The following is a 24938-nucleotide window of genomic DNA, read 5'->3' as shown; positions in this document are numbered from 1 at the left end:
TTTATCCATTTATTTATTTATCTTTTAGACTTTAAATTGTCATGTGGATATAATTTTTTCCATTAATTTCATGATTTTGTAGACTGGTTTGTAAATGTTGACAAGTAAAACGCATGACATCTGAGATAATGTAAAATCATAATTTATCAGAGACTTATGTATGATTATTATCGTCGTTGCTTTCATGATTATTTTTGTCATTAATATTTCATTATACCATAGTATAATATCTATCTTATATAATGAGTACATGGCCGTTCGTTGTCTTTGTCGGGGAAAAAATGGCATATCGCCTGACAGGCGTCATGTCTCGTCCTTCATGCTTAGTATTGCTGTTGGCTTGGGACCCCTTGTAAAGCGCCTTGAACACGTCTAGTAGATATTGCGCCAATTAAAAGCTGTTATTATTATTTTTTAAAAAATATTTTTATAAATTTTGCGCCAGGAAGAGGTAGATGACAAACGTTTCGTTCTTGATCACCGTAAAATTTAAAAAGGATTTCATACAAAATATAAAATAGTTTTCATAATTTACAATGTAATGATATATAATATATATAATATAGATATAATAATATCTAGTATAATCATATCTATGAACTTTGTACATTAATGATTCATTCGATCTTGACCAATTTTCAATTACCAGTATTCTATCATAGTATTTTTCGATTTAACATTGCCGTATTGATACATTTTTCCTGATATTCAAAGTTGTGTAAAACTGTTTGTGAATAACACAATGCAAGCTATATGAGACTGTTATTATAAACTATTGTATAAGACATTTAGTAAGATAAGATAAGATAAGAAGATAAGAAGATAATAATAATAATAATAATAATAATAATAATAATAATAATAATAATAATAATAATAATAATAATAATAATAATAATAATAATAATAATAATAATAGTAATAATAATAATAATAATAATAACAGCATCCACAGCAAAAGGCCGTGAACTGTGGAAGGAATTGACACAGATGATAAGTAGAGAGGCAGCCGAGGCGTCCCGATCGGATGATTAGGAAGCGAAAGGCCTTAAAGTCCCGAATGATCAACATTGAAGTACACACACTTTCATCATTTCGTATTTTGTTTTAAAACATGCGAATGTTTTTTTGTTTTGTTCTTGGACGACGAGAGGGGAAAGGGGAGGAGGATGTTGTTCATGGAAGGTCTGTCTCCGAAACGACGATTGTGTATTATTTTTATTTTCGAAACTTCTCTCGACTCTTCCGATCCTATCTACATCAAATAGAAAGTGTCTGTCGTCTGACCGGAGCCTGCAAGGGAAACTACTCTGAAAATATTTAAAATAATTCATTCAGAATTAAGGCTTTCGATTCAAGCCGTTGAGCCGTTGATTATCTATTACCTAGAGAAGCAGAAGACTCAGACAGAACAAAAATCAAGAGTAGAAGGAATATCTGTCAATTTTCCATTTTTTATATAAGGCCTTTAAAATGGCGTCAGTTAGTCTCCTGAAAAAGCTGCACGCAAGGGAGGTAGGTTTAGATTTTAAGTTGGTTGAATGTGAATTGTCTAGTGTCGTGTTGTTTACAAAGAATTGACAGTTGTCCTCTCTCTCTCTCTATCTCGCCCACCCTCAACCTCTTTGCCTCCCCTCTCTCTATGGACACAATTGCGATTCCCGGCGTCATTTTTGTTCTATGATATGTCCATGACAAACTAGAATCTCCTATCTAATATTAATATTAAATTAAATGGCCTAGACTCTATATTGATTTTGCCGTTATTTTCAACACAGTTCGATTCACAACAGTAGACAGTACAGTTCAAACGTCAACAAACTTTGATTTTGATGGGTCAAAGCCGTTGTTTATTACATATTAAGTTCATTTATCTTTTGTATTTTTGAGAAATAGGCGGGAGACCTTCCATAAACTTTTTTTTTTAAGTCTCCCCCCTCCCAAACCCCCTACTAGAAGTTCTAGTGAAGAGGGGGTTTGGGAGGGGGGAGACTTTTAAAAAAAAAAAAGTTTCCCCCTCCCAAACCCTCTACTAGAACAAGAATACTTGGGATGTAGTAGCTTATGGAAGGTCTCCCAAATAGGCTATTACTATTAGATTTATTATTAATGTTTAGAATTATAAAAAGCTTGTGAGTGACAATACCCTTAGCCTTAGGCTTTGAATTTGAATCATTGAATCCCTCTGGAGGACACATTCATATATGCCCAGGTCACAGCTCCTCCATTCATCACGTTTCATATGATATAATGCTGGTGAGGCTCTTCAATTCTCTGCCCAAAGATATCGCTATCGTGGGAGAATTTCTTCCTCTTTTTCTCTTTTACTGGACCAATCTAAGGGCTGTCGTGATCCACAAATTTTCTTACTCACAGAAACATGACAGCTTTCAAATTCAAACTAATAACTCAAGTCTAAGATTGGTAAGAAGCTTTTTGATAAGCCAAAAATAGAGAGCGCATGAGGCATATTATCAAACTGGACAGAAGTAGTCGGTGGGGTACCACAAGGTAGCATCCTTAGATTGAGACAATCCTTTTCATCATTTTCATTAACGATTTACCTGCGTCCTATCTAGTTCATCTACTATATTTGCAGGTCTAGTAACCCAAACTGTAATTGTAATGGCTCATTGTTGTGAAAGAAATACTCTCAACCAATTCAAAATTTTGTTCATAACAATGTGACATGTAATTGCGTTTGGAAACCTTATAACTAATCCTAATAACTAATACATGCATGTCGTCAGAAACAGAACAAATAATATAAAATATTTGTTTTAATTGCATTAGAAATCGGACAGAAAAAGAGATAAATGTAAAAAACCTTGCTCAAAGACCAATGGTGTTTGATAGATTTGAGGGTGAGATGGCAAAGTGGATAAGGCATAGAGTTTCCATCTATGGGACCCTGATTTGAGCCCTGCTGTCAGCATCTTGTTTTTCTGCTGTCCAGCATTGCGATTGATGCCTGGATTTTTTTTGTTTTTATTTAGATCCTCAAGAAAAATTACACCTGAAGAAGAGTAAAAGGACTTTATTTCTATTTTTTTTTTTTATTTCAAGAACTCAATTCATTTCATTAAATGTATTTCTGTTATATTCCAGCTAACTGGTCGTCTCAGTCTCCGAAAAGCAGATCCTCCATGGAAACTTTTCACAAAGATACCTAACAGAATGTGTTATCGTCTAAAATACCTTGTGCCTTCATGTATTTTAGAAGACGGGTTTGTACAAAGAATTATTATTTTGTTTGGCATTCATGAATATTATTTTTCTTTGTGATTTATGGTCATGGTGATAATTGTAAACCTGACAAAGGCAACAGATAAAACAATAAAGTATATCAATATATTTATGGAATTCTTATCTGTTGCTTTTGGCAGGTTTGAAACCGGTTACATACAGACCTGTAAATCCTTCAACTATATTCGGAAGTTCCGAATAACCAGGGAAAAGTGATTACCCTTCACCCCCCTGCCCCACCTAAAATAACAACCAAACTCAAAACAAAAACAAACAAACCTTCCCCTGAGCTACCCCTTCCCCCATGATTCCGTAATTCCTTTCATCCCCCTGTTCCCTCTTCATTCCCTTGTCAGCATATTATTTGAGTTTGAAAAATTTCAGACTTTCCTGTTTTCTAGCATTTACAGGTCTGTACACATTCAATAGTTAGCAAGTAAATATAGTGAAGAACTCTGGAGACATAAATAATGCTAGCTTTACCTAAAATTCCAGACAATTGGTTTTGAGCAACTATTTTACAAGCCAGCCTAATAACATTCTATTTTGCATCATATTTTGATCTATCGTCTATGATTTTACTCATATTAAACGGTGCTCATGTATCATTTTGCTTTGGACACCCACTTCTCAAAGTGTTTGTTTTGGATTGAATTGTGAGAAAAATAAAATTAACAAATCGAGGAGAAAGTTTTCATTTTGCCATGAGGTGAGAACACTAAGGGAGACATTATGACAAAGACACTTTAATATGCAAGAGAAGGGCTAGGGAGAAGATGCAGAATATAGGTCATCTGATGACGTAGTAGTTTGAGTGTTGCAAAGGGTGCTGTTCAATGCGTATCTCATACTGCTATTTTAACCCCTTAGCAGTGACAATGATTTAAAAATAATTAAATTTCAGATAATGTTTTCCCATTATTTATATTATTTTTAATGCAGAATAAACCATTTCCACCAAGAGAGCAGTAAAAGTATTGGAACTCTTCATGAAATAATGTTTCTAATGCAATCCTCCTAAGACGTATGTATATTGTTAGTATTGTCATGTATCTTTGTATTCTTTTTCAGATATGTTTTTCTTGGATTCAATAAATCTGGTCAATATGTAATATCATACTCCTTACAAATTGATGCAGATGAACATTCTACTTGTCCTGATCACATTTATCACTTACAATGGTGGCTATTTGTTCCTCTTAAGCCCCTGCTTATGGTAAGTATGTCTTATCTTATCTTATATTTTTAAAGGCTGAATATAGGAAGTATGCTTTAAATGCCTTATAAAATTGTTTATAATTACATTATCTCAGATAGCTTGTATTGTATCATTCATGGACAGTTTTCCACAACTTTGAATGTAAGGAAAAATATATCAATACGGCGATGTGAAGTCGAAAATTACCATTATAGACTACTAAGGTTCTTGGAAATTGTTCATGATTGAATGAATCATAAGCGGGTGGTTGGATGGGAGCATCACCCTTGAATCATATACCTATGATGTCCGCATGGGTGTACGATCCGATAGTGATGTCGTTTCTTCTTCTCTTTACTAGCCTATCCTGCTTCTTTGGTTTGTGATTGTATTTTTGACAGGGGATATTTTTTTTTCTGTAAATCTTCTGCCTGTTTGTTCTTGGTTATTTATAATTTAGCTTATGATATCTTTAGGTTATGATTTTGATTTACATTTGTACTATTTTTGTTAGATTGCTTGTTTTTTTGTTTCAGCGGTCTCTCATATAACCTCAATTGTGTTGGAAGAGACCTAAAGCAACAAACAAACAAAAAATGAATCATAAATGCACAAAGCTCATAGTAAAATGAAATATTAATAACAGCAATAATCATAACACCAACAACAACGATTATAGTCATACATGTATCTAAGAGAAATTAGCATGATTGTTTCAGATGACATGCATTTTGCTTTTCAACATTTACAAACCAGTCTACAAATCATAAAAGATGAAAACAAATTATATCCTCGTGGCAATGTTAAGTTATAATTAAATAATCAATAAATTAATAAATATTTTATACTATTGAGTTCAATGAAATGAAAGATTTTGAATACATATAATAATTGGCAAGGAGAATAAAAATTAAATCGAATTCAAAAAAGAAATTAAAAAAAAGTAACTGGATTACTTCAAAGAGTTATTTTTTGCAGAGAGTGAAATGAATCTAACAGAATTGAAATCTAGTTGAAGATGATGGTCAATAAATTTTTATGCTCTTTATGTTTAGTTTGATCTGTCTTGATATTGTTTTTTTTTTAATGTTCCTTAATTTCATTTGCAAATGAATTACCAGGTTTCAGAGGTACGGTTGTTTGGAGAGGAAAATATACCTCATTCCTTGTACATAGCTTATTGTGAATGGCCTGAGGACCGCTCTAAGATAGCTATTTATGGTCACAGGTAAGGGAAATCAAATATGTTTTAATTTCACTGAAATAATTACAAAATTTATTTGCTTGCAAACATTTTTTAGTCCAACAGATATATTTTAAAAATATTAATAACAGTGTGTTCTGTAATATAATAAATTCCAGATTGTCAAATTTCAATGTCATACATGCTTTTCTTTGAGCCTTAGCATCAAGTCAATATTTTCAGTTGGTTTTAATTGGGGTGGATTCCATGTTTATTTATTTGCAGGTCTGGTAATCAAACTTGTTAATGGACTCATTGTTGTACTGGAAATACTCTCAAACCAATGCTGAATTTTTCAGACCTTTTGACTTTCGTTTGTTAAGAACACTGATTCAGGTATCAGACCTGCTTATATGTGCATTTAGTCTGGATACCAAAAGTAGTGTTTGTAGTCAATTATTGATTTAATAAATCTTTTATATCATTTCTTTATCCTAGGCAGCTTAACTGCTTGAAATCAGAACATGTGCTGTCATCTAAAATAATATTTGGTTTGTTCTTTTAAATGTATTGAACTAACATTTTAACAATGTTTTGGTTTCTTTCAGATTTTTTTTCTTGCTCATAGATTTTAATGCTCTAGTTTTGCTCATGATTATTAAAATCACATATTACTATTTTTGATTAATTCCATTTTTTTTATCTCTTTGTCTATTCTTAAAAGTATCAAAACATTCTGATGCAATACATATCATTTTCAGAACTATTTGTCTATACAAGAAACTGTCGTTTACAAATAATTTTAATTTAACTCTGGACTTAGATGTTATCAATAGCTATTAACAATATTGTTAATGTATATATGGATGCTAGATCCCAGGCAATTGCCTGTATTTTTTTTTTAATTACAAATTTTAAATGATGATTTCTATGTATTTTGGCACTGTTGCCAGCATTGTCGTTTGGGGGGGGGGGGGGGGGGGGGGGGGGGGGGGGGGGGGGTCTTATTTATAAAATTTTATTATTTTAAAACAATCAAATCGTTATTATGCTATTTCCAAGACCACAACAAGAACTTCATAACTACTGCTAATCCCCTTTTTAAAATAGAAATTTGATTTCCATGTTTAGGACCCATCCTGTCAAGTCGTTTGTTAAAATATTTATACTTTGATTATTAATTCAGCATATTTTATTTAATTGCATACATTATTCATTGCAGCATCAATCATTATTTAATGAGTTTTAAAACGTTTTTGCAAGCACAAGTTTGATTATTTGAATTTCCTGCAGTTGTAGATTGTCAAGTGTTTCTAGTGGGGCATGTCATAACAAGTTAATACATGCTTGCTATTTGTTCAAATGATGCCTTGAGCAATTGGCATGCAGAAGTTCCAGTCTTAATTTAATCGTTATATTCATTAATGGATGAAGGATATGATATTATAAATAAATAATTTCTTTTCGTGGAAGGTTGTTATATCGTGGGGTATTTGCCATAATGTTGTATTCAACATTTTGTCATTTTTGGGATTTCCATGTGAATGGTATTTTCTTAAGTCAATCTTTATTCTCTGTAATCGGCAATGCGATTGGATTAATAGTTTTTGAGTTATGAAAAAATGTTAAAATATTTTTTGTCTTATTTGCATATCACAAATTGTCGTTAATGTTGTATTTGAATTTAATTTTGCCACGATGTCTTATCTTTCAAATACAACAATATAACCATTTCCTAGTACCTTCCAGTAAATAGCACTATTGTTGTATTAGCACATGCAACAATATGGCACAATTTTTTTTGGAACTTTTGTTAACTTCCCGTGTGCCATACTGTTGTATATGAAAATACAACAGTGTGGCACACAACGATAGCAATAACGTTTCATTATAATGTGTCAGGACTCCATCGTCTTATCTGCATATAGGACAATGTGGCATTTAGGAAATTCCTTGAAATGACCATGAAAATGTTGTATTCGGCACATAAGACAAAAATGTCTCGTTTGTGGGGTGGGTCACAGGGTGCATAATGTTGTAAATGACTTTATGACATCGGCATTCCATCTTATTACGGAGTTATAGTTACACGCCGAAGCAGCAATCTCGTCAGTCCGGAAGAAAGAGGAGGCGGAGCTTATAGATATAACGCAATGAAAGTTCTGTCCGATGACGGGTGGGGGATATCACCTCTCCAAAACTTACGTTATTATATGAGATCTTGAGATTCTTATCCAATCATCGATTGCTCGTTTGACAGTTCGCTTGTGAACAGTTAGGAGACCATCTCTTGATTTATGGGCAGGTGGCTTTGCGTAAAGGCGGTGAGTGTTGTATACATCAAAGAGTACCGCTGACCGATGGGTAAATAGTGATTGTGTAACCCAAAAGCCCTGCCGACTCGACTGCAAGGTCTTGTATGTAATAGTTCCGTCACCATCTCAACGCTCAGGAATCAATTAGTGAGGCAGGGGAGGGGGGAGGGGGGGTGGGGTTGACCCACAAACGACCGAGGTGTTGGGCTTCTGGTAGACCATGATACGAAATCAAAGAGAAAAGGCCGCTGGTACTTGGATGGTGGAAATGGTTGGGGGTGGGGGGGGGGGGGCGGGGTAGTGACAATCAGCATGGGATGTATACATTAACATTAATGATATAGGCAATAGATGACCAGGGATGTGTATTGTTTGTATATATGTGTGTGTGTGTGTGTGTGTGGGTGTGTGTGTGTGCGCGCGTGTGGGTGTGAAAGGGATGGTGACGCAACTATTACATACAAGACCTTGCAGTCGAGTCGGCAGGGCTTTTGGGTTACACAACTACTATTTACCCATCGGTCAGCGGTACTCTTTGATGTATACAACACTCACCGCTTTACGCAAAGCCGCCTGCCCATAAATCAAGAGATGATCTCCTAACTGTTCACAAGCGAACTGTCAAATGAGCAGTCGATGATTGGATAAGAATCTCAATATCTCATATAATAAGGTAAGTTTTGGAGAGGTGATATCCCCCCACCCGTCATCGGACAGAACTTTCATTGCGTTATATCTATAAGCTCCGCCTCCTCTTTCTATTCCGGAGTGACGAGATTGCTGCTTCGGCTTGTAACTATAACTCCGTAATATAAAGATCATGGAACAACAAACAACACTCACAATACAGACAGACAACTCGCCACTTGATGTGTATTGCATTATTCTGTTGGAAAATAATATTATCTACATTCGTTTTTGTGAGACCATGGACATTCACGAAGGTAAGAAAACATTTTAAAAGTTATCAATAAATATCTTTTGCATATACTGTCATTATTTATTTATTCTCTCTCTCTCTCTCTCTCTCTCTCTCTCTCTCTCTCTCTCTCTCTCTCTCTCTCTCTCTCTCTCTCTCTCTCTCTCTCTCTCTCTATCTATCTATCTATCTATCTCTCTCTGTATGTGTGTTTGTGTGTCATGTGTGTGCAGGTGCGTGCCGTTTGTGTCTGTGCATCGTTGAATGCAAGAATGGGATTAACATTTATGGTCACTTTCTTTTGATTTGAAAGTATGATTTCAGCCTTTTCACATTTGTTCTATCTGCTTGTTTCCCCTTCTCATGTTTTATCAATTTAATTTAATGATGTTAAGGTTCAAAGTAGTATATGACTTATGTGCATATCATTCATTCCATTATTTTTATGCCTTATTTGCTTGATTTAGTATGCTGATAATTTAATAATATAAATTTAAAATCTTCACTTGACAGGCACAATGAGTGACAGCTCTATGGATGATGAACCTCTAAGTAAACTCCTAGGAAGGTCACCAACCTATGAAAATGATTCAAGCGATGATGAGCCACTTTCAATGAAGTGTGGACTGTGGAAGGCATGTGATTTTGACAATTCTGATGAAGATCCAGATTTCAATATTACCAAAGGAGACATTGCTTCATCAGACTCAAATCTCTATGACTCTAATAATGACTTTATTCCACCACCACGTAAGAAAAAGAAAAAACTACTATTAGCTGCTGCTGCATCAATCAACCAACCAACTACTTCAGCCATAACTAACCCTGACCAACCAACTACTTCAGCCACTACCACCATCAACCAACCGACTACTTCAGCCACAACTAACCCTGACCAACCAACTACTTCAGCCACTACCACCATCAACCAACCGACTACTTCAGCCACAACTAACCCTGACCAACCAACTACTTCAGCCACTACCACCATCAACCAACCGACTACTTCAGCAACTACCACCATCAACCAACCAACTACTTCAGCCACTACCACCACCGACCAACCAACTACTTCAGCCACTACCACCATCAACCAACCGACTACTTCAGCCACTACCACCATCAACCAACCGACTACTTCAGCCACAACTAACCCTGACGAACCTCTATTACTGCAATCAATGAACAGCCATCTGTTGTTGATATCCCATATTCAATAACAGACACCCCAAAAAAGGCAACACGTAAAAGGATGAGAGAGCCAAAAAAATGGAAGAAAAGTGTGAGGAAAATGCTTTGTGTGACTGGGAAAGCCTATGTATCTGCCAAAGGCAAAACGGTGCCTCCGAGGTCAGTTAAAGCATCTCAATGTGACAACTGCAAGTTTAAGTGCAATGAAAAGATATCATTAGAAAGGCGGAATGAGATTCATGAGTTGTATTGGAACATTGATTCAAGAGAGAGAAAGCACGATTTTATTTGCCAGTATGTACTGGAAACCAAACCAGAAAGACACAAGAAAAGTCGAAAAATGGCCTCCAGGAAGTATTTTTTTCCAAACGTGGATCTGCTAAGTGAAAAAATCAGAGTATGCAAAAGATTTTTTCTTCAGACTCTTGATATAAGCGATCAATCCGTCAACGGTCCTCTGAAAAAGCAACGAATGGGACCAATACAGTCTGTATCTGACAATCGTGGAAAACACAGCCCACACAACAAGACTTCCGGGGCTGCCACGAAGGCTGTACAGTCACACATTGACTCTTTCCCTACGCTGGAGTCACACTACTGTCGAAAACAGTCGAAGAAACGTTATTTGGACACATCCTTGAACATCAAAAAAATGTATAAGCTGTATTTAGACTATGTCAGCTCACTTGAAAATTCTGTGCGCCCATCTGTTGTAAGTCAGCAAGTATATCGAAAGACTTTTAATCAGGAGTTTAATCTGTCATTCCATAAACCACAGAAAGATCAATGCAAAACATGTCGCATTCATGACCGTTGTGCAAAGCCCAATGATAAAATTAAGCATGAATACCAAGAACATCAAAACCGGAAAAGAGATATCAGGGCTGCTAAAGAACACGACAAACAACGGGCAAAGGTCGATCCAAGCTTTGTTGCGTGCACCTTTGATATGGAAAAGGTACTTCAAGCTCCATCAGGGCTTGTTGGCCTTTTGTATTACAAGAGAAAACTTAACTGTTATAACTTTTGTATCTATTCAATGGGTGATGGAGAAGGCTTTTGCTACTTTTGGAATGAAACCAGCGGACAAAAAGGTTCCAGTGAAGTGGCAACTATTCTAATCAAATACCTGAATGGTCTACCAGATCACGTGAAGCATGTCGTTTTCTACTGTGACACGTGTGGAGGTCAAAATCGCAATGCGGCTGTCATCTCTGCCTTACACTATTTTGTTTCCTCTAACGAAAGCCCCATTTCGGTGATTGACCTTAAATTTATGGAATCAGGCCACTCCCAAATGGAAGTGGATTCAATGCATGCAGCCATTGAAACACAAAAGGCAAAATCCGAAGTTTTCATTCCATCTGAGTGGCTGAACATCTTTAGACTATCACGACCAGGACGCCCCTACCATGTCACAACTATGAGGCATTCAGATTTTTTGGATTATAAAACCTTCGCATCTGATTACTTAAAAAATACAAAGAAAGACATTAGTGGTCGTCAAATAAGATGGTTAAAAACGAAATGGTTTCATTTCAATAGAAACGAACCAGACGTTGTATATTTCAAGGAGGACATTAACGAAGAGACATTTCGACAAATGAAAGTTGCTAAAAAGGCTCAAAGAGGGCGAGCTGCTATTAGCAAACCTATGGATAAATACCCAGCTCGCCTCTCAATCTCTGACGCCAAGAAAAGGGATCTGACTTCTCTGTGTTCCATTGGAGTCATCCTGAGGATTTTGTTCCATATTTCGAAAACCTCAGCTCGGTGACAGAACTTATTGACGTCACCCAATCACGTGATGTTGATGATTCTAGCACGGACGAAGACGACGTTCTTTAGATAATTTATAGAATTCATCTATATAAACAAATCTTCTGAAATGATTATAATGATATTAAATGATTTTGTAGTAATTATCCAAATAATTTTTCACGACTACCAATGTATAAAGTAACATTTCAACCTGTCATTTCCTTTACTTTTTATTTACAAATTTACCTATACTTCTTATATTTACCTTTTAAAGTTCCATAATTCAATATACCCCAATGCATGTTGATAATAACCTGTTTATATTATAATAGATGCAATGACTTGTTTTATTAGATGACAATGAATCCGAATGGTTCAAAACTATAAACATATGATAATCAGTATAAAAAATCAAACACAGAACCAGTGCGTTGTTTTTTAATTAATTTCTGTGTTATGCCGAGTCCAATTGATTTCAGAGTTATAACGTTGTATTTGCAAATGAGACGAAATTAATCTCAAACTGCATCCTTTCGATATATATAAAATGTGCCACATTGTCTTATCTACACATACAACAGTATTATCCCCCTCTCATGTAAAATCAGCATGGATCGTGTTATGCCATAATGTTGTATGTGCAAATACAACTTTATATCATATCAAACAATACCCAGTCTGACATAAATGAATATGCCATATTGTCCTATGTGCAAATAAGACACCGTGGCCCTGAAAGTTAGACACAAATGTGTTTGCCATATTGTTGTATAATTTTAAAGTCCATTTACAGCAAATTGAATGCCTCGGTTGATTGAAATGGCATTTCACGCTTTAGTGCAACATACATCCAATGTTCATTCAGATTTACAGAGCAATTGGTCAAAATCCTGATTTATGAGAGCACTTCAAACTTTCAAATGCCATTTTCTCAAAACTACAAAAATGCAAATACAACATAATGGCAAATACCCCACTATATTTTCGCCGTATATTGTGTTGGACTATAAATGTTGCATGTTTTTCTGGGGTTTATATTTGTTTTTGTTTAACTTTTATTTTGTGAGTTTACACAAAAAGTACTCAAATGTGTATTTGTAGTCACTTTTTTGTTATTATCTCTTTCCAGTCCTATTCACTCGGGAGAGGATGGGTGCCAATGTTATTTGACTGTGACTGCAGTGCCTTCATATGGCCAGTGCCATGATTGCATCTCACGTAAAAGAGGTGAGAATCATCACTTGATATGTTTGATGTAATAGTTTAAACTAGTTGAAAAAAGTATTATTTTTTTTTATCTAGGTTTTGTCATGATATCCAGCATGTGTGTGTGTGTGGATGTATATTTAGGTGGGTATTTACTTGTGTGTGTCTTTTTTTTTTTTATTAGAATTTTTTTTTTTGGACCACATTATTTAAAATATGCATCAGGTCATTGAAAATTTTGTTATCAGTGTTGATTTTCTTCTTTGATTAGAGAATGAATTCATACCTTGTCCTTATCAAAAGTACTAAGGAAAAAAATTAACCTGTGTTATTTTTGCTCTGAATTCCTTTTCAGTCACACCACAAGTGCCAAGCATTGAGCAATGCTTGCGTCACAGTTTTTGTGTTCATTCCAAATTTGAGCTTGCTCCTCCCTTCCCAAATTTCATCCCTTGGGTACAACTTTCTGTTGACGGAATTATTATACTCAATACTGGTGATTCCATTGTTGCCTTGCAGGTAATTCATCAATACTTTTTGTTTTTAATCCTTCATGTGCAAGATATATTGTCTAACCCTTCACAGGTCATATTCAATTTTACTCCAACTTGACCTCATAGCTTAATATAAAGTTTTTGACCTTTATTGGATTTTTTGACTGAGGAATGAGCCGGACCTTGTGAGGGCTATCTCTGAGGTTACGAAATATTCAATAATGGTTAAAAACGGTATTATAACACTCCAGATGTAAAATTTCCTATAAAACCATTGTTAAATTCGGGAAATGTGAAAATATGTGAAAAGTTAAATGATTTTCATGTAAGTTGAGATAAGAAGTAGATTTTGATTTAATTTAAAATGTCACCAAAATATTTTTTAAAAATCACATTGTTGAGTATTATTCCCCTTTGTTTAAGCGATGTCAAACTTTAAGGAGACCCAACTCTGTACAAGTTCAGTTTAAAAGGTGAAGGTCAGAAGTTATTAATTCAATTTAACTTCCGTTCTGTGCAATGTATGGAAAATCATTTTAAAAGGTGAAGGTCAGGAATCATTAACTATTATAGATTACAAAAGGGATGTTATAATCTTTTTGCTAAGACTGCTAGGAAGCCTTAAGCAAATGATTATCATGTTGACCTCTAGTTCATGTAATGGAGAATTTAATATTGTTATACCCAATTTTATTCTTGCATTATATAGCTAAAACATGATGTAATGTAATGTAGTAGTTCCTGTACACATCTGATTTTGCTAAACATGTTGATGGTTTTCCTCATATCCGCGAAAATCTGCGATTTTGGAGTCAGAGGAGGAATTTCCTCTTTTTTATAAAATCACATTTCCCCCAATCAAGTGTAAAGACAGTGACATAATTGATATGTAGTGAAACAAATAGGTGCAGTTTCCCACTCTCCAGAAGTTAGAGTATCCTTCTTTTTGACTTTTTGCCACCATCAGCACTGACTAAAAATAGATTGTGGCGTGCAATGATAATTCTTAATTTCAAATTATTAAATTCGAAAACTGAACATTGTAAAAAAGAATAAATTTTGATAAGAAATAATGTAAATGAAGTCACTGTGGTGTATGATAAAAGTTTTCTTGAACTCCTGTGTTTGAAAATTCAAACTCATTCCTAATGCACACAGCAAAGGTCTTGCCGAGGCATTGGGAACTTGTTTGAAATTCCACACATAGGAGATCAAGAACTTTCTGATAAGTGTTGTTATGATTAGTTTCTGAAACTAAACTGAACTGAATTGATAATACCATGTCAATCATCTTTTGGTGAACATTATGGTTGTAGTTAAATTTGTTTTATTTTTCGTGAAATAATGAATGAAAAAATCTCTATACTCATCTCTATTGAAAGTGGGTACAGCACAAAGTTACAATATATCATGTCGGATCATCCTTAAAACTGCAGGTGTTAGTGGCAGATTCTGAAATAAACAAATTAAAAATACAGACAAAAAAGAAAGACTCTCAAAAAAGCTTTCAAGAATTTAATACTATGGTTTATTGATTGTTGAGTTTCACATTTGTGAAATAACCTAAAAAATGGTTATATGATTTTGTTGTTTAGATACAAAAATTAAATATTTTGTCGAATATGTTTTATTGAGGAGGAATTTATATTATTTTATTAATTGACTAAAAAACTTAAAATTTTTCATTTCATATCATTTTTTAAATTTTAAAATCACTAATTGCATCTGGTTTACCCTGACATAATACCATTATGAGGTGATGGTCACATTTGTAAATCCTAATTTCCCTTCTAGGATGTAACTAGTGTTTTAGTGGCATGATTAATTATTGACCTGCCCAGTATACTATGAATGCTACTTGTTTTTTAAATGCACTCAGTTGAATAGTATTAATAAATATAAGAAATTATGTGATTTTGATTTAAGGTTATAGTTTATTTATTATTTAGATTTAATTTAATGAAATTTAGAGCAACTGAATGGTTACATGCAAGACTCTCAGCATTTTTGTCATCAAAGAATTGTTACATATGCATACCAAGTTTTCTTTAACATTCAAGTTATAAGTGCTGGAATAGACATGGAGTGTAATTTTTATTAAGTCTGTCTTAGCTTAATGGCCCTAAGTAAGTTTTATATTCAAAAGGTATTCTCCTACTGAAGGAATGACAGTAGGAGCCAAATTTAAAACTTTTATATCATAATACTTCGTTTTAGTGAAAGTAATTTGTTTTACTTTCAGGTGGATACTCAACTGCCTTTGAACAGTTTTGACACTGAAGGACGACTAGCCATGGAACAGGATGATATTCATTCCAAAAACATTTTGGGTGCTGACCTTTCTATTTTGGGTACTGTCAGTACTTACTTCACAGAACAGGAAGACCCTGCCAAAGATCTGAGTCCTAAAAATCCCAATCTTTTAGACTCTCCCACAAATTATGAAGGAGAAGATGAAAATTTCTATTCTGCTGACATTTCAGAACTGAGTGACACAGACCAAAGTGAATCCAAATCAACCAAATCCAGTTCTGATCGACCGAGATATCAATGTGAGAAATGCTCATCATTCCTTAACAACACTAATTCAAATACAAATACCAACACAAATTCAAGGGCTGTAGGCTCCAACAATCCTGGCTTTTGCTCATCTTGTTCAGTTATATCAAATCATCGACCTGCTCTTCGTACCAAGAACATGACAAATGCAGTGGTCAATGAAACTGCTATGCCGGGTAGTGGAAGAACAGTGGGTCCTAGCTTATTCCATGCAAATGAATGTCTATCTCCTAAGTCACCCAAGTCACCCAAAAGTTCAGGTCTGTCTGACTTGGCTAGTCGAGTATCTCAATTGTACAATCAATCCAGTAACAATTTAAGCCTTGGTCTTGTGGCTAATAATGTGGGCTTGATACCCAGTGTTGTTGGTCAGGTCAGTGAAGCCTCAGATAATATTATGTCACCACCTCCTCCAGTTACTCAAGTAAGTATTTGTAATTAGTGCTAAACATTTTAAAAGGTTTTAATCTTTCTTTTTAATATAAAGATCTTTATATTTCTCGGATTATTCACTCTTTAAATTAACATTAAAATGCATTATTTCTAATAATTATATAAATTAGTGTTGTGCTAACACCACTCATTTTTTCTTTGATAACATAAGATAGTGTCAAATAAACTGCATGAAACTTGAGAAGGCTTAGATCATTTATCATCCACATCTTTAATCTCCCTTCTAGGATGTAACTAGTGTTTTAGTGGCATGATTAATTATTGACCTGCCCAGTATACTGAATGTTACTTGTTTCTTAAATGTACTCAGTTGAATATTATTAATAGATATAGGAAATTATGTGATTTTGATTTAAGGTTATAGTTTATTGAAATTCAGTTTATATTAGATTAAATGAGACCAATAATTTTTCTAAGCAAATTTGAATTTATTTTAAATTATTGTTTACTTGTTACACTGAGCAACTGTGCCTTTTATTAAGCAATAACTCAATAAATCTCACAGATTTTTTATTTTTTATTCCGGGGTCCAAGGTATCTGTTGTAATAGAAAATACCAACCATATTAAAAACATATTTAGATTTAGTAATTTCACTACACTTTGATACTTCAATTATGTATTGCATGTTTTTGTTCATAGATATGATTGCGAAAAATCAGTAGTCTACTCTGTTCCCTTTTTACTTGCATTTTCTCATAAGTTAAGAATGCCATGTTTTTCCAAGTTCTATGTGCCAATTTCCCTAATGATACAATTATTTTCTTCAAACATTTATTCAACAGAGTCCAAATGTTGAAGTTGGCAGTAATAGAAGTCAAACAGATCCTGAGGATAATTTGTCTTTCCGATTACCGTCTCATCACCGATCTTTCTTCTCACCAAGCAGCAGTGCTGCCTCTGACTGTCAATCTCAGAGTTCTGAGAGTGTCATCGTTCATACAACTCACACTCGTACTGTCACATTTTCAGTTAGACGATTCTCCACGGATAACCAAGAGGTTGATGACCCGGAAGTGCAGGCTGAGGGTAAAAAGAATTGCAGTTCTGTACAATACATTTTATTATATATCAGTTATGGATAAAATTATATGCGTTCTTGAGTAATATCCAGACCATATTAGGATCTAAATGTTGCATAAAATAGCTTGTTGATTTAAAAAGATAGATAAAATTAATCCTCCATTGCTTTGAAGAGCAAAACAATAGAGCATCACTCCCTTTTTCAAGTAATTTTTTTTTGTTACTGCCTTACACACATTATTGATTGCAAGATAAGAATGAGAGAGAGAGAGAGAGAGAGAGAGAGAGAGCACATTATTTTATATGATTGAGCTATTTATTCTATGATTTATCATCCTTCTCAGATGATTATGACCTGGCCTACAAAAGTATTTTGCCTGTGACAGTGGTGTGGGATAAAACACCTCTCAACATCATTAGAACTGCCAGAAGTGACATGTCATTGGTATTGTTAATTGCTTTACTTCTACCGAATAATAATAATCATCATCGTCATTGTTCTCCTCTCCCTCCTTATCCATTTTCCCGCCTAATCTTCCATCTCCTCCACTATTTTTTTCATTTTTTCATATAAAGTATACGAATAAAGTTATCCCATATTATCTAGCTATGTGACAACGCAATGTAGTGATAGGATTATTGGGTGTAAAACTTTAAAAGAGTATAGAGTTGGGTTTTTTTTAAAGCATAGGTTCTACTTAATAAAAGGGTTTCGATACAAAGTTCATTTTCTTGCAATGTTAAAAATAATTGACTAAATTTAAATTTAAGCAAGAGGAAACTAAATAAATAGAATATGAAAGGAGTGCAAAGATAATCGATAAACGCTCTCCTTATCACCGATAGAGAAATCGTCACGTTCATTACGATAGAAATAGCGTATATATAGAGCCAATTGTTTTTTTGTTATTTTTTTTCATAATTGAAGTATAAAACATTTTTTATAAACAAAATATGTTGTTTTTAAAAAAAATTATTATCAAACAATAATATTTAGTGGCAGAAAAATGCAGTAAATTTTTGCCTCCTAAATTGGCAACCCTGTTCTTCTTCTTCTTCTTCTTCTTCTTCTTCTTCTTCTTCTTCTTCTTCTTCTTCTTCTTCTTCTTCTTCTTCTTCTTCTTCTTTTTTCTTCTTTTCATTATTATTATTATTATTATTATTATTATTATTATTATTATTAATAATATTATTATTATTATGTTTTTTTTTTGTTTTTTTTTGGTTCAATTTATAGATAACGGTGCTACAAATGACCTTTGACATTGAGCATTATATGGTGGATGCCATCAGACATGATGCTTATTGGGGACAGCGCTATGTAGCATTTTGTAACTATGATCTCCAAATCTTGAATGTAAGTCAGTTGCTTTTCATTTGTGTTTTTGTTTTCCAACTTGCTTTCTGTCTTTGGCTTGGAATGATGTTAATTGGTTTTGTTCTTGCCCTAGTCGGAGTTCTTGGCTGAGAGGGAAATTGTCAAATTATATAGTTTTGTGGGAGATTATATTTTTTTCCTTGTAAAGCATCTCTGTATTATGTACTGTTATATGTTTTTGTCTTTTATTATGATTTGTAAGCCTTTGAGTGTATTCCTCTTTGCAGGATCCTGTGATTATATCTGGATGAGACTTTTAGATGGTCTCAAACTAAAAACATTGATTGTGTGCTCTTGGAATCCTCAATCGAGAATTTTTTGACTATCCTATTTTATTCCTTTTAACTGTTCCTGGTATGTATTGCAGTCATTGTAAAAATAAAAAAATAAAAAAAACCACTTACTGAGTCATGGTGGTAATCTATCCTTTACTCCCAAACTTACTTCCCCTCTTCGAACCTCAGACAGGATAGGATAAACAAGGGAAGGCTAATCAGATTAGGAGATGCTGGAATCTCTGTATCATCAAATCAGGGTCTTAAATCTGGGAAGGCCATAAACCAGTTCTTAAGACATTTAAAGATTCTCTCTCAATAAAGCATAATATCTGGTGAATAAATTATCATTGTCAGTATCCAGCAAAAATTATGGTCATGTAAAATATGAATATATTACAATTATCCAAAGTTATGTAAAACTCCTAGAGCAAATAGATAAAACATTTTTTATATTATTGGTAAGATGCTTGAAAAAATCTAAAACTAATGCTACACATATTATGATGAAAACTTATAAAGTAGCTATTCGCACCAGCATGCCAAATTGTTGACTTGACTATGATTTATAAAATATGAAATGTTATTATATAAATTGTCTTTGTCATGAAGTTTGAGATAGTTTTATCTAAAGTCATTGATGGTGTGATAATGATATATATATATATATATATATATATATATATATATATAATATATATATATATATATATATATATATATATATATATATATATATATATATATATATATATATAATAGAGACAAACAAAAATGAATAAAACTCTCATTTTTTCTCAGGTCTGTTCAAGTAGTCAGTCTGTATATGGTATTGTGTATGCACTGATCCAAGCAAAGGATACGTTAGAAAGAGTGAAATTCAGGTGAAAAGAATTAAGTTATAAGCAGGGGAAAAGGTCAATTTATGCTGTTGCTATGTGACAAAAGAACACCTATGTTCAGGGAATATCGTGTCAATACCCACTCTCTGTCAAGAGGTTGTGTATTGTGCCTCAAACTCAAACAATGACATTGTCTGTAACTATAAAGAATGGACTGACTTTATAACATGCCGGTACCAGTGAATTCAATCAAAGTAGATGTGGGGATACATATACTGTTGGTTGTTATAATTAAACTGTCAGTGGACTTTATAACATGCCGGTACCAGTGAATTCAATAAAAGTAGAAGTGGGATAGATATACTGTTGGTTGTTATAATTAAACATTCAGCGCAGATAGTTATTTTATTGAAATATAAAATAAAGAAATGAACAAACCAAAAGTCAAGAAAAAAAGACAAAAGCAAATAAGATAATGAGACTAAAAAAAAAAAACAATTTTAAAAGGTAAAGAAGAGAAAAACGTTTTTACCAGAGAAAGAGCACGCAATTCTTTTTTCTTTTCTTTTTTGTAACATCTTGCTCAAGAGGTGTCAAATGGGTGAGACTGAAATGCTGTAACCTCATGGCTAGATAACTTATTTAGGATCATAAATTATATTTAATGAATTTTTAATTTTGTCAAAACGTGCTTAAGCCAATACACAAATGGGAGAAAAACATGGCAATAATAAATGGTGATCTATCCAGGAAATCCACTAATTAATGCTGTATGAAGTGATGAAGTTGAAAGTAAATGTACCATTTGTTGCTTGGAATAATCCCCTGGCTTGCTCAACACCTCCTGTTTTTTGTTTGATACAGCCAAATGGAACAGAGTCAAATGAATTATAACCCCCCCCCCAAAAAAAAAAAACAAACAACAAAACAACTTCAGCTTTTATATAATGCAATATCCACTAAATATGCTCAAAGCACTTTATAAAGGATTCCTGGCCAACAGCAATATGTATTATGTAGGACGAGACATGATGCCTGTTTGGCAATATTACATTTTTTACCCGACAGAAATAATATTGTTAACATCCAGGTACTCATTTTATACCTGAGTATGGTGAGAAAATATGAGTAAAGAGCCTTTTCCAAGGACTCAACTATGCACCAATCAGAGTGGGGCTCGAATCCAGGACCATCCGATCTGAAAGCAAGTGTCATACCGCAAGACCACATAGCCTCACAAACGCCATTAAAATCAGGAGTGCCCTGGAGAACAGTAGTGTAACTATTCTTTTTCTAATTCACATTAATCGCACGATAAACATTTGGTGCCAGGAGAAAGGCTAAAGCCATTTCAGATAAATGTTCCTTGTATAGACACACTGAAAACAATAACAGTATTTTGCAGGAAGATGTTGATATTTTGAATCAATGGGAAAAGAAATGGAAAACAGATAAACGCCAGGTTTTGACATTACAAATAAAGCTTAAATCAATATGGATAACAAGACAAGCGACAGAGACAAATAAGCAATATGGATTGGTGTGGGCAGGGGTGGGGGATTGGTGGCGAAATGGAAAGGGTTTCAGTGGAGGTGTGTGAGGGGTGTTGAATGGATACAAGAGAGCGCATTGGGCAACAGTTAACAGGAATTTGTTAGTGTTTTTTTTTAATTTGGTTATTCAACAATTTATTTTTGATTTAAAGATAGTTTGAACATAGTGGTTTTTGGCTTGTCGATAATTGGGTAAGAGAAACAAAGAGGAAAAAATGATGACATTTTGATTTCTTTTCAGTTTTGCAATCTTTTCGGTTTAGACGTTTTTGGTTTAACTGATTTTTAATGTATGTATATGAAATTTAGACCTGATAAAATATTAATCTCATTACATAAATCAGGCCTGTAAATCTTCTAACAATTGTCGGATTTCCGAAAGTACGCTCAATAAATTCTGTTAAGTACTGACATTTTTAAAAAATTAATTAAAAGTAAAAATAAAATCTGTAGCAAAATAGAAAATAAAATTTTTTTTTCGTGACTCGTAAAAATAAGTTTTTATTCCAAATCTAGCGCCGACTCAATAAAAATAAAAGAAACTAGTCAGCTAATTATCATTCCATCCTGTCAATTATCACCACCTGTACACTCCGCAGACATGGCACCAACCTACTGCCTACTATGCTTCCCACAAGTACTGTCAGTTGCTGATTCCTCACTGTTTCGCGTAGTCAGTAATCAACTAACACACACAACGTGTGTTGGACTGGGCCATTTCTATTTTGCTACTGACACACACACACATCTTTCCGGTTGACAATCTCCATTCCTACGCTTTCTTTGTATTCGGTTGAATGTCAACCAGAGTTATGAATCCGAAATAAATATTTTTCTTCGAAAGGTGATTGACTGCTCTCAGCGGAAGCTTTCTTTCCTCACGGCCGTGATTGTTAAAAAATTTCTCTTTTTCTTCCTTCACACACGACCGCACATCTTCTTCTTCTTCTTGTTCTTGTTGTTGTTGTTCTTCTTCTTCTTCTTCTTCTTCTTCTTCTTCTTCTTCTTCTTCTTCTTCTTCTTCTTCTTCTTCTTCTTCTTCTTCTTCTTCTTCTTCTTCTTCTTCTTCTTCTTCTTCTTCTTTCTTCTCTTCTTCTTCTTCTTCTTCTTCTTCTTCTTCTTCTTCTTCTTCTTCTTCTTCTTCTTCTTCTTCTTCTTCTTCTTCTTCTTCTTCTTCTTCTTCTTCTTCTTCTTCTTCTTCTTCTTCTTCTTCTTCTTTTATAAGAATTAATCTAAAATATCAACTTAAAAATTGAACACAAACAGGAGTGAAGATTAAGCAGCTTCTCGTGTCAAGTACTACATATCCTTCATAAAAATAGGAATTGTTCTCTTCCTTTCATTTTACAACTAACTCAGAACCTGGGACCAGAAAGCTGTGTACTCTCTCAAATAATTTTTTTTTTTTTTGGACCATAACATAAGGACCTGCTTATTTTATTATAAATGAGTTGGTGGAAAAAATGACATGATTTGACAAGTCAATTGACGTGTCATATCTGTGTTGTATTTGTTAATCCATATTTTGTCCTGTTGGTCTATTTTTGCGTGTTCAAAAAGTTCCGACAATTTTTTCACCAGCCATTTGCAGGCTTGATAAATGCACGAAGTTCCATAAATATTTAATGATAACTACTAAGCTTTGAAATTCATTCTATTTATCCATTGGATTTTTATTTCAGTCGAATTACAGTCAAGCTGTATGAAACACGATTCACGTTTTCTTTCAACTTATGCACTGGTAAGAAGATTTTTCATTAAAAAATTTTTTTTTATAATGGTTTGATATCATTTGCTATTTGCGCTTGATATATAATTTTTGTTTTGTTTTCTCCTCGAGACACTATTTTTTAAAAAATTAATTTTTTTGCAAGATAAAAGATTTTTACAATGAAATTGAATATATTCTGAAATATAAATGCATTGTCTCAATAACATTGATGTATGTAGTTTTATTTTTCATTTGCATGACAAAAGCTTTTTAACCCACTTGATTTTGTAAACATTTCCTTTCATAGGACTATATACCACTTTGTTCATTGAACCTTTGACTGAAGTGGATGAGAAAATACTCAGGGGGTAAGTACAACTGTTGACATTGATTTATCATTGTCCTGTCTTAATAAAGCAATTTATGTCACATTTTTAATGGCAATTTGATGTATTGAGACTGAAGGTTAAATAAAGCAGACTTTGTCCTTGTTTTAAATATTAATCACACTTGAGCTTAATCATGGCCTTCCTTTCCCTTCCCCCTATTATTGGGAAACATTTCAAATATCTCTCTACAATGAAGGATGGTGAAATCCAGAGCAATTTAAAAGACATGCATTCCTCCCTAATCTGCTTATTAAATTTGTTGTAGAGGGAAACTGAATCAAATGAAAAAAGACTGTGATATATCAATTAATTTGATAATCGAAGTGAAGAAGGCTCACTTTTCTTGGTACATCAAATCCAATGGCTTGCAGTGAGAACCTGGAAATTTTATTTAAATTTTTGTTTTTGTTGCATCTTAAGGTTCATGGAATTAAAGACTTTCCAAATAATTTACAATGTTAAAAAAAAAAAAAAAAAAAATTTGGGAAAAGGTATAAAGCAATATTATAAAGTTTTATAAAATCATCATATAATAAATAAGATTTTAACAAGAAATAAGAATGTTCATTTTGATACAATAATTAGCTGTGAAATTGTAAATATCAATCATAGTTCTCCATGGTTTTTATGTTAAATTGTTAGATCTTTTAATAGTTCTGCCTTAACTCAGCAAAAGCTAACTTTGACAGAACTATTAAAAGAGCTAACAAACATACCAAAGGGTCCATGTCTTTTAATGATTTATATACAGAATGTTGTTTAAGGAAAATTGGAAATATTTTAGACAATCCCATTCATTCTCTTAATCATCACATCACCAAGTCGAACAGAAGTGACGTGATTGTTGTCAAGTCGAGCAAAAAGTGAAAGATACCTCAGATCCTTTTACCCTATAGTTGCAGACTTTTTAATAAGGAAAATAATTAATAAATTTTGGTCTATGTCTGTTTTAACTTTGAATGTTCTTTAAAATTACTCCCTACCTACAATTTTTAACATCAATTTATATAATTACTTACTACATCTTTACAATTATATAATCTATATGTGCCATGTAATTTATACGATGTAATTTTTCTCATTTAATTAACAATATTACTATACTATATCTACTACTTAGCTTTTTATTAAATTGATTTACTTATATTAGACATCTGCATCTTTGCAATTATTTAATCTGTACGGCCATTGTAATTTATACTATGCAATTGTTCTCACTTTTTACAATAAATATTATACTATA

At 33.5% G+C, this 24938-nt stretch overlaps 1 protein-coding gene across 1 annotated transcript in view; it reads left to right on the top strand.

The window, feature by feature from the left end:
• The first annotated feature begins 1332 nt into the window (after positions 1–1332).
• LOC144958191 (DDB1- and CUL4-associated factor 15-like) overlaps positions 1333–24938 on the top strand; it is a 28298-nt gene continuing 4692 nt past the window's right edge. The window contains exons 1-13 of the mRNA XM_078889983.1: positions 1333–1515; positions 3109–3227; positions 4318–4462; positions 5566–5672; positions 12943–13040; positions 13375–13538; positions 15756–16496; positions 17310–17553; positions 17892–17992; positions 18785–18904; positions 20002–20084; positions 23278–23336; positions 23614–23674. Coding sequence (XP_078746109.1) covers positions 1474–1515; positions 3109–3227; positions 4318–4462; positions 5566–5672; positions 12943–13040; positions 13375–13538; positions 15756–16496; positions 17310–17553; positions 17892–17992; positions 18785–18904; positions 20002–20084; positions 23278–23336; positions 23614–23674 — 2084 coding nt within the window. The 5' untranslated portion in view covers positions 1333–1473. The remainder of the gene's footprint in view (positions 1516–3108; positions 3228–4317; positions 4463–5565; positions 5673–12942; positions 13041–13374; positions 13539–15755; positions 16497–17309; positions 17554–17891; positions 17993–18784; positions 18905–20001; positions 20085–23277; positions 23337–23613; positions 23675–24938) is intronic.

This window comes from Berghia stephanieae, chromosome 1 (assembly GCF_034508935.2).
Source record: "Berghia stephanieae isolate SIO BIC M18660-M18661 chromosome 1, UCSD_Bste_1.3, whole genome shotgun sequence".
NCBI classification, from domain to species: Eukaryota; Metazoa; Mollusca; class Gastropoda; order Nudibranchia; family Aeolidiidae; genus Berghia; species Berghia stephanieae.
This window is presented reverse-complemented; position numbering and strand designations above follow the sequence as displayed.